This window comes from Octodon degus, unplaced genomic scaffold, assembly GCF_000260255.1.
Source record: "Octodon degus isolate 3935 unplaced genomic scaffold, OctDeg1.0 scaffold00087, whole genome shotgun sequence".
Taxonomy (NCBI): Eukaryota; Metazoa; Chordata; class Mammalia; order Rodentia; family Octodontidae; genus Octodon; species Octodon degus.
This window is the reverse complement of record NW_004524663.1, coordinates 3203988-3215302: the sequence shown is the minus strand read 5'-3', so window position 1 is coordinate 3215302 and position 11315 is coordinate 3203988. Positions and strand designations below refer to the sequence as shown.

The following is an 11315-nucleotide window of genomic DNA, read 5'->3' as shown; positions in this document are numbered from 1 at the left end:
CCCTTCTTTGTTTCTTTTCTCCTTTCCCTAGTAATTTATTTCCCTTTCACAATATCTATTGTACCTTTTGATTTTATTTCCTCTTTCAGTTTCTTACAGTAGGGATATTATACAATGTTTATGCATGTGCTTCTGATTTATTTCATTTATGAGGATGGTCTCTAGTTGCATCTATTTACCTATAAAAGTCTCAAGTTTATCTTTTTTATAGCTAAGTGATACTCCATTGTGTAAAAATACCACATCTTTTACCCATTCCTCAAAAACTCCCCCAGAAGACTTGCAGATTTAATAAACAGCTTTGGTAGTGATACAAAGTCAACCCTTCACAATCAATAGTCTTCCTGTCCACAAACAACAAACGCACTGAGAGAGAAATTAGAGAAGCCTAACAGCATCCAAAAACCTAAAGCGTTATAATAGTACCCCTAAAAATGAAATACTTAATCAATGTAACAAAGGAAGTAAAAGATCTATATGGTGAAAATTACAGTACTCTGAAAAAAGAGGTAAAAGAAGATACCAGAAAGTAGAAAGCTATGCCCCAACTTTTAAGAGATTTGCACAAAACCATGGACACCTGTTTACTTGCTCCACCATTTTCTCTTCCTCCTAAAAAGATATCAATATGAATTCAAGCTGAATCTCCCCTGCTTTTTTGAGACAGGGTCTTGCTATGTGGTTCAGGCTGGCCTTGAACTCAGTGTGTAGGCCAAGCTGGCCTTGAGCTCTCAGTGATCTTCCTGTCTCAGCCTCCCATGTGCCAGGATTAAAGATGTGTACCATCATGCCTGGCTGTTTCCCATTCATTAGATATTTTATTTGCTTTAAAATCCTGCCTACTATGACATGAATATAGCTATTAATTATAATTTTTAATTTTATTTGATTGTGATCCTCAGTGAGTGCTGAGCTATATTCCCAACTCTTCATTCCCCAATTTTGTTTTGAGACCGAGCCATACTAAATAGCTTAGGTTGGTCTCGAATTAATAATCTTCCTGCCTCAGTCTCCAGAATAGCTACTGGGATCACGAGTGTGTGCTACCGTACCTGACCAATGTAAACATTATTCTTAACATTTTCTTGGGCTGGCCAGATAGCTCAGCAGATTAAATCACCTTCTTAGGCAGATGCAGGGATAGGGGTTGGATCCCTGGTGTGCCATGCCCCGCCCCTGGGACATACTGAAAGGGCAATTGAGACTGGGTGCGGTGGTGCATGCCTGTAATCCCAGTGCTTGGGAGGCAAAAAAAAAACAGGGGAATCACTATGAGTCCAATCTGTGTAGTGAGACCCCCTGTACTAAATACATTTTTAAAAATTTTTTCTTTTCTTTCTTTCTTTTTTTAATATATTTGATACAGGGACTCACTACACAGCTTGGACTCATAGTGATCCTCCTGTTTCAGCCTCTCCAGTACTGGGATTACAGGCGTGCACCACCACATCCCGTCTTGGTGGTAGGCTAGGTGCAGCCAGGGTGGGGCCAGCACAGCAAGTGGTACAAGAGATCAAACCCAGGTCCTTGCTCTTGCCTAGGCTGGTGCTTAGACTGCTGAGCTATTTCTGTAGCCCTATTTTCATTTCTGAGGTAGTGTTGCCCTAAATTGCCCAGGGTGTGTTTGAACTTGTGATCTTCTTGCTTCAGCCTCCTAAAGTCCTGGGATTATAGGCATCAACCACCAAAGTCAGCTATTATTCTACGTCTTAATTATAGATATCTTGATTTATTTCACTTTTATTCAGTTATAAGTATGAAAACTATTGAATTCTTAGGGGGAAACTGTCAAATATTCATCATTTTATGAGCCTAACATAATTATTATACATTTGATAAATTTTCCAGGCTTTTAAAAAATGTATTTCTATATGAGTTAGGTCTTGAGTGTTTCTTATTTTAATCAGCTTTCTTTCAGTGAACATTAGCAGATGAATTTGTTTCTTATGACAGCATAATATTCACAAGCTATCAGATCTAATTATGGCCTGTTTTTTAGATTGTTGCATCGTAGTTTACTTTTGAAATTTTTGGTGGTTTTGTTTGCTTGATTATACACTCATTTGGTTTTACAATCACAATAAAATAGTGCTGTAGCAAGCCTATAAGAGGGTATTAATATTTCTCCTTTTAGACTACATCACCGCACTAAATGTCTGAGTTTTATGCAGAAAGAGATTAGATGGTGAATCTTTCCACTATCTCATATTCATTTTGAAAAAAAATACTTTTTCACAATGCTTGTGAAAATGGGTTTTATTATTTTTTTAAATTTTATTTATTTATGGGGGGGCAGCTCAGCCCACCAGGGGGCGGGGCTGGCTGGCATGTGGTGCTGGGGGATTGAACCGCGGTCCCTGTGCTTTGCTAAGCTTGGTCTAAATAGGTGCTTTAGACCACTGAGCCATCTCACCAGCCCCTGAAAATGGGTTTTAAAGCTGACCCAAAAAAAAAAAACAATGAAGACTCTCCTCTCTCTGGCATAATTAACTTGGCAAATTATGAGAAAAATTAATACTCTTTTCTGTACTACAATAAAAGTTGCAGGTAAATGTGAAAGCATTCAGGACTAATAACATAGAACTAGAACTTTGCCTCCCAAGTAGGGAATGCATTTCCAGGCATAAATCCTGCAAATAAAATATTTTATATATTCAGTTAATCTGGAATCTCTAAAGCCAAAAAATTAGCAGGGAGAAAAGCCTTGTAGTTCTCCAACCTTATAGCCCCAAACTGTCCCAGTTAAATTTAAAGCAGCATAAATACAGTGCAGTAAAACCTTCATATACTGTACAATTAGTAATTATTCTCAGGATCTTGGCCTAAGACATTTTGTATTTTGCATACTAGCGAGCTGTGGCATCAGTTTAAGAATTCTTTTGAAATAAATTCTATAGTCTAATGAATCAAATATTAAAGGGCAAAAGAATTCTACTGATAACACAAATTAAAGCCATATATTTTGAATATCAGAACATAAAAACTCCAATGTTGTCATTATTAATAAGCTAAGTTTTAGCTTTTATCATCCTTTGTCTTCCTTTGAATTGAGGGACTGAACATGGACTGTGTCAGATTGTGCTAATTAAATGTTATGTTCTACAAATGAAGCAGTTTTATAGATCCCAAGTACAGTGAAAATATGTGTTTATAAAAGTGCATTTTGAGCATCCTGTATATGAAAAGAAGCCTTTTAAATTGACCCAACGGGAAGAAATCCAAGATTTGGCTGTCTGGAACACTGAATTTAATAATTTATAGTATGGATTTGGTTTTCCTTCACACACAACAATAAAAATGTTTGGACTGATAAAATAACTGCCCTTAGGGCTTTTATTAGCATGCCAACCAGGAGCATAGATCTTTGTCTTAGAAATGAACATAAGTCTCCAGATGGCCAATCACTGGAACTTTGTTCACACTGTGAATAAAGCACTTTGCCAGAAAGACATTAAAAAAAAATCAGTAGTGTTTGTACTGGGAATGTTTGGAAAACTATCAACTCATCCTGCACTTTGTGGATTACCCAGGGAAACTATTTAAAGCCAGATGGACTTTTCTGTGTCTCTAGTTAGCTTCTATGTTACTTGTCAATAAGGAATGTCTCTGGCTTGTATATTAGCATTATGAAGTCTATACAATATATCACTATTGACTGTCCTAAGTTCATGTCACACCCTCTTGTCCCTTTGTCTGTACGATTGTTCATATAGGCAATGAAGATGTGTTTTTAACTGCTCATGCAGGTCAATCATGCTAAGTAAACCCCAGGCTGTAAGAGTTTCCCATTTTCAGCTAATGAGATTATTAACTTTATAAATTGCAGGTAGTCTTCATGAGCCTATGCAAAAGTTTTTGGGACTGTGGACTCGTAGCCCTCGATGATATTACAGTGCAGTTGGGCAGCTGCTGGACTCCAGGTAAGAAGGCAGCTAGTTCCTGTTGGTCTCCCCAGCACATGTGTAACACTTCTAATTTCTCTAAGGGCCTCATGTACTTAATCTGTGCCAAGTTACCCTTTGCCATTCTTGACAGTAGAACTTCAATACACAGCTTTGCAGTAGGCTTCAAAATTTAGAAATGAGCCGGGGAGATGGCTCAGTAGAATAAGTACTTCCCTGGCAAATGCAAGGGCCTGAGTTCAATCCCCGGTTCCACCAAAAAAAAAAAAAAAAAAAAAAAAAATTAGAAATGATGATTACAAGGTACTCTGTGTCTTTGCACACATAATTTTAGGCTTTTTTTTGTAGCTGGTAGTAACACCCACCTGAATATTGTGGATAACACATACACATCCCCTCACATAGGATCTGGTACAAAATGGTGCTTTAAAAAAACTTCAATTTTAAGTATAATAGTTATCATTATTGTTAGCACCTTATAAAATGTAGTTGGGTGTGGTGACACATACATGTAATCACAGCCCTTGGGAGGATTTCAAGCCCAGCCTGGGCTACATAGAAGAACTTTTCTCAAAAACACCAAAACAAAGTAAAAATATATATATATTACCAAGGCCTTGGGGAGCATACCTCTAATCCCAGCAGGTAGAAAGCTGAGGCAGAAAGCTTGCCATGAGTTTAAGGCCAGCCTGGAATACACAGCAAGACCTTATCAAAAACAAACAAAGCATTTTTTCAAGTCATACTCATGAAATTATTATCTCACAGATATAAACACATAATTTTAAAATTTTAATAAAATAAATATTTTCTAATATGTTAAATAGCAATGAAACAGTAGACTAAGCATCAATGTAGTGACAAAATAAATTCATAGGAGTAAGCTGTGGGCACAGTCTCCTATGACAAAGTGATATGCACTTCAACCTAGATCACTACCCTGAATGTACTAATTACATTGCATCCTAAGCCATGAAATATCTATTTCTTCAAAAATAGAGAATTATGGTGTCAGTGTAGTACAGGAGAATAATATCCGTATGTATTTAATTGAAAGAAGTTCCCAGTAAGTTGAGGGGTATGGTGTAATGCAGAACATTGTAGTGCATGCCTCTAATCCCAGCACTCAGGAGGATGAGGTAGCAGGATCTCTGTGAGTTCAAAGCCAGCCTGCGCTACATGTCAAAGCCCTGCATCAAAAGAAAAAGAGAGAAAGAAGGGAAGAAAAAAAGAGAAAAAAAGGGGAACATTCTTCTAAAAAGAGTAGTTTTTTTTAAGTTATCCTTCTCTATAAAAATTTGTTAAAGTTATTAAAGACAGCATTCAGAGGGCCAGCCAAATAGCTCAGCAAATTAAAGCGCCTGCAAGCAGGCGCAGGGGCTGGGGTTCAATCTCTGGGCCTGCCATGCTGGCCCCGCCCCCAGGGCACACTGAGGGGGCAGTTGAGACTGGGCGTGGTGGCATGCTGCTGTAAACAGGAGGATCACTATGAGTGAGATTTAGTAGTGAGACCCTGAACATCCTGTAGACTCTTCCCTAACATATAAAAAAAAAGAAAGAAAAGAAAAGAAAATGGAAAATAGGATTCTAGCAGAATAACAACTCCCAATATTTGCCTGGCTAATAATTATTAAGAACTTGGTATTTAAATACTCTACATACATCATTTCATTTGATCCTTACAAGCTGCATTCCACACATATAAGGGCACTGCGGAGCACAGGAATTGAGTCCCTTGCTGCACACAGCCAAGTCTCCAGGCATCTATTGAGTTCTCGCTCATGTCTCCTCTCCTCCAAAACAGGTGTAGCATTGCTATGTGGCTATGCTTGGCTCATCCCAGATTTCTGAAGACAGCTCCTGCACGATGCAATGTGATCATTTTCCATGTTTTCATAAAGGCAGTACACCTCCAGCTTTCAGAGCTTTGCAAGCTCATTCACGCAAATATCTTTCCAAAGCAGGGAAAGTTTCTTCTTCACAGTATCCCAGTATAAAATCTAGATTTGTTATTGTTCTCTACCTCTATGGCAGAAGACAAGGCAGGCAGAGACTGCCGTTAGGAGCGGGGGTGGGAGCGTGGTGCACGTGGGCTACCCTGTGGTGGGGGCAGCTGTCTCTCTGTGGGTGACATGTGGCCAGACAACACTCAGACATGCGAAGCAGACTTCTGGGGAGTGTGGCGTGGCGTGCGGATTCACTGAAAGTCTCAGCAATTGCAGCACCTGCTGTTTCCTTGCAGAGAGCCTTCCAAGTCCACCTGGAGAATGCACTTTTGATCAAAATGAATGTGCCTTTACTCAGGAGAAAAGGAACCGGAGCAGCTGGCACAGGCGGCGAGGAGAAACTCCCACTTCCTACACAGGCCCAAAGGGCGATCACACTACTGGGGTAGGTGAGTCACACCACGTGGTGCCATCTCTTAAGGAACCCCCCCCCCAGCTGTATCCTCGGCTATTTGCTGCATTCTGAAATGTGGGAATTTATGCCTTGTGTTTAGAATGCACTACACATGCAGTTCTACTCACATAGGATATTGCATAGGTGAACTTAAAACCTCTCTATATATGTCTGCAAAGAATCTCTGAAAGTCTTGCACACATAGGCATGCAAAGATGATTTCATTAGAAATAGGGTTAAAACAAAACAAGGGGATGAAAGTGAAAAAAAAAAGATAATCTAAATTGGATTAAGGAACGAGGCATATATATTGAACGTACTGGCAAATGGAAGAAAAGCTACATGATTCTAATTGCAAGCTTTCTACAGCTAAATCAAAGATGAAAAACTCATCTCTGAAATATTATTCATGGCATGCTTAGGGTAAAAAGAGAGGCAGCAGTGCACTTGGAGTGTGAGCAGCCAGACAGTGCGTTCGATAGAAAATACATAAGCTAACAACAGAGTACTCTAAACATTGATCTTATTATTACCTCTGTCTTAGTTACTTTTCTCTTGTTACTGAGACAAAATAACAGGCATGCAAAATTAAGGAGGGAGAGATTTGTTTACCTCACAGTTTCTAGAGGTTCAGGCAGCGTAGCCTGGCAGAGGGGCACCGCGGGGAAGAAACAGTTCATGGTGGACAGAAGATAGCAAAGCAGGCAAGCAAAAGGGGCAAACAGGCCTCTTTCTGTCCTTCAAATTGTATCCAGGATTATTGCTCCCGGGATCAGGGTGGTGGCGAAACATTCAGTAGATTGATATAGTAACCACCCACCTTTAATCCTAGAGCGTTTAATCCTAGCATTGCACCATGAATCAGTTACACACTCTAGATTCAGCCATTTCTAAAAAAATTCCCAGCTCTGTCTGCATGCAGCTTTGGGTGGACATCTAGACACAAGCCACAACAATCTCCATTTATCAGCAAACAGAAACAACGTCACTGACAAATACACCACACAGGGTGGACCTTTCTCACTTTCCCTTCGTTCATTTGGTTTATCAGTTGAATCAAAGCACAATATTTAATCCAAAGTTTAGGATGCTAAGCATATAAAGATATATTTCCTCAGTGATCTTCATAGAAGAACCATTATGATCTTAAACATGAAGACAAGTTATACTATACTGTATCTTATGATTTATCTAGGTTAAGGGGGTTAATAAAATTCTGACCTTTTCTTAAAAATGTTAGGGTTAAGGTTAGAGTTAGGGTATGATATATATCACCTGTATGCGGAAGTGGCTAAACACAATAGGGTTCAATCACAAGGAGCTTTTTTTTTTCTTTCCATCCTTCTCTTCACTCATATTCTCAAGGTTCACCACCTCTTTCAAATGTCTTAGCTTTCCAGTCCTGTTGAGGTATTAAAATATTCCCACATCCAGGTACATTAAGGAATTCAGTTCACATCAAAACTGCTGTTTGGCATTCAATTGAATGTTCTCTCCTTCAGCTTGGGCTAACACTAGGGATGATCAAAGGAGAACTATTCTTTCTTTCTTTCTTTCTTGGAGGAACCAGGGATTGAACTCAGGCCCTTATGCTTACCAGGCAAGTGCTTATTCTACTGAGCCATCTCCCCAGCCCTTACTTTCTTTCTTTCTTTCTTTCTTCTTTCTTTCTTTCTTTCTTTCTCACCTCCCCCTTTGCCCTTCACCTTTGGAATCCTTCAGCCTGGGCAGGTAAGAGGAAATTAAGAGAATTTTGAAATATTTGATGCTATTTGAAATTCTCTCTTGGCTATTGACTGTCCTTTGTTATAACAGACAGCTAAACTCTGGGAACCTCCATGTCAATCATTTCTGGTTGACTCTCTGTGACCACCCTTTGGCCCTTGGTGCTCACACTACAGAGTTCTTGTATTCCAGAATTCCTCTTGAAAGCTTTAGCTAGGGTTCTTTGAAGAGCTTTTGGTTGCAGCCCCCTTCCTGGTGTGTGTCCATTTGGCCTCAGATATTAATGACTATTAATGTAGCCTTGTCCTGTGCTGACCTCTCTTGTACTCTCACTGCCTCAGCAGATGATGAAATATTGTTGCTTTAGTAAAAGATTTTGTGGAAGAGATTCAACACTGGCCTAGTGGTAAACCAGATGCCTACTTTCAGCCTTATGTAGTCTTAGGGTGCACTAAGAATCCTGGAAACTACATTTGGAAAGAGAGTACAAAGTTAAAACAATAAAGAAGGACTTCTCTATATTAGAACCATATGAGAGCTTGCAGCAAAAAACAGACCTCAACCTGACTTAAGTGGAAGGGAATCATATTAGACTTAACAACAGAAGTCAGTGATGGGCATAGGTTAGTGCAAGAGACAAAACTGTGTCATGAACACAGATTCTTTCTCTGCCATGCTGTGCTGGTTTTTCTGAATGGACTTCAATCTTAGGCAGGGTCTCTCATCATGGTGGCAAGGAACCTGCAGCAGCTGTAGTCTTATGTTTTTCAACACTAAATCTAATGGAAAGAGATAATTCTAAAAAAAAAAAAAAAATACCAAAATTGAGTTTTACTGACTCTTGTTTGGAAACATCTTGAGAACCAGATAGTGTAAAATTCACTTGGAATTTCAACAGGACTTAGTATAGGACCTCATACATGATAGACATTCAAAAGTGCCTATGAAATGAATGAATGAATCAATCTTCTATCTATCCATAAACATTCCTTGACACATATAAAAACAACCATTGATTTAACAAGACCACTAGAAAAAGGAATTGTGGCAAAGTATCTTTTTTTATTATTGCAAGAGAGTAAGTCAGTGATAAATTAATTTTAGCTCAAGTTTGTTGTGATCAACACATTGTATGGAAGTACATTTTTCCTGGGAGAGTTGTTGGTTTATCTTGCCTTTCTCAAAGATTCCAAGAAGGCTAGCAGTGAGAGGTGAGAAGACATTTCCTCAAAGATAATCTGATTACTACAAAGGACTACTTTAGGTAACAAAGCCCAGGGAGTGCCTCGACCGGAGGGAAGACAGAAGAAAACTAGTAAATAATAGAGGGAAGGAATCCCTGAAAAGAGCAGAGAAGGACACCAAGCCAGAGTCAAAACAGACCCAGGAACTTGGCAGTGGGGATGACTCAAATTTCCCCACTCCCTGCATATGAGACCTTGAGAAAGTTTCCTAAAATGTCCAAGTCTTTTTTTTCACCTAGAAAATGAGACAAACTATAGCTACTTGCCCGCTTAGTTAGTATCAGAGAGTAGTCCAAGTTCAAGGTTGGCAGAGTTGGTTTCTTCTGGCTTCTCTCTTCAACTTATAGATAGTCATGTTCTTGCCGTGTCTATACCTGGCCATCCCTCTGCACCAGCACATCTCTGATGTCTCTTCTTGTGTCACCAGTCATATTGATTAGGGCTCACCCTAGCAATCCCATTTTAACTTAATTACAATGAGAGGCCCTAGCTCAAAATGGATCAAAGACCTAGAAAACGGAGGTCAGGGAGATAGTTCAATGGCGTAAGTGCCTGCCTAGCAAGTACAAGGTCCTGAGTTCAATCCCCAATATAAAAAATGACAAAACTAAACAAAAAAGGGGGATACAAATGAAAGACCATTTTTAGTAAAAAAATATATATATATGTACATACAAAATAGGATAGATATACTGCTACTTTCTCTTAGTTCAATGAGAAGATTTGTACTAATAGTGTTTAGACAAGATATCATGTCTGCATCTTGTGCTCTGAATAACTACTACAAAGACAACAGTATGCAATATATTAATTATTGAAACTGCTACTAACCTGTTTTGAAATTGTCTCATTGCTATTTTTTCTCAATAAAATCAATAAAAATAAAAATAAATAAATATGAAAACAGAAACACTAAACCTTTTAGAAGATAGAATAGGTACAACTCTTGAAGACATTGGAGCAGACAAAGACTTTATGAACAAAACCCTAGTCATGCAAGAACTATCACAAAGAATCAATAACTAGGATCACATCTTACTAAACATATTTTGCAGAGCAAAAGAAACTACCAAGATAGTTAAGAGACAACCTCCAGAGTGGAAAAAATATTTTCCAACTGATCCTCATACAAAAGACTACTCTTTAGAATATATAAAGAACATCAAAAAAGATCAGAACCCCCCCCAAAAAAAATTTAAAGACCCAACCCAGAAATGGGCATCTGCAATGAATACACTTTTCAGATGAAGAAGGAGAAACAACCAATAAACATGAAAAACTACTCAGCACCACTGGTCATTCGAGAGATGCAAATTAAAACAATCCTGGGGGTGGGCATGATGGCACACAATTAGAATACCAGCACTTGGGAGGCTGAGGAGACTTCAAGGTCAGTCTGGACTACAAAGTGAGTTCTACGCCAACCTAAAGTATATAGTAAAACCTTGACTCATAAAGACAAAAAAGAAAACAATGCTAAGATTCTGTCTCACTCCAGAAAGAATTGTTTTTATCAAGAAGTCAACCAATAACAAATACTGCCAGGGCTGTGAGGAAAATGGAACCCTTTCTCCACTGTCCATGGAGTTGTAGACTAGTGCAACCACTGTGGAAATCAACGTGGATTTAAAAAAAAAAAAACCTGCAACTAGAGGTTCTATTCAACCCAGCTATTCTCCTTCTTGGAGTCTTTCTGAAAGAATTAGAAGCATCATACCCCAGTGATTTATGCATATCTATGTTTATTGTGGCACATTGTGTAGTAATTAAATCTTGGAAACAGCCCAAATGCCCATCAACCAATGAACAGATTTTTTAAAATGTGTTTTGTTTTTTTTTTTTTTAACATAATGGATTATCTCTCAGCAGATAGATAGATAGATAGATAGATAGATAGATAGATAGATAGATGGTTTGTGTCTAGTTGTCCCCAAAGCCTCATGCAGTCATGGGGCAGGGACTTCTGGAGTCTGAGATTAACTCATGATCCACTGGGATTATGGGTCTTAGTGCAGCTGGGATTATGGGTGTGAGTACTACAGTC

The 11315-nt window shown here is 38.7% G+C and overlaps 1 protein-coding gene across 2 annotated transcripts in view; it reads left to right on the top strand.

Moving 5' to 3' along the window:
• Mamdc2 (MAM domain containing 2) overlaps nucleotides 1-11315 on the top strand; it is a 195338-nt gene that overhangs the window by 154288 nt on the left and 29735 nt on the right. The window contains exons 10-11 of one of the 2 annotated variants that reach the window (XM_004637164.2): nucleotides 3827-3920; nucleotides 6145-6297. In XM_004637164.2, coding sequence (XP_004637221.1) covers nucleotides 3827-3920; nucleotides 6145-6297 — 247 coding nt within the window. The remainder of the gene's footprint in view (nucleotides 1-3826; nucleotides 3921-6144; nucleotides 6298-11315) is intronic. The other variant, XM_023721949.1, reaches the window with a different exon arrangement.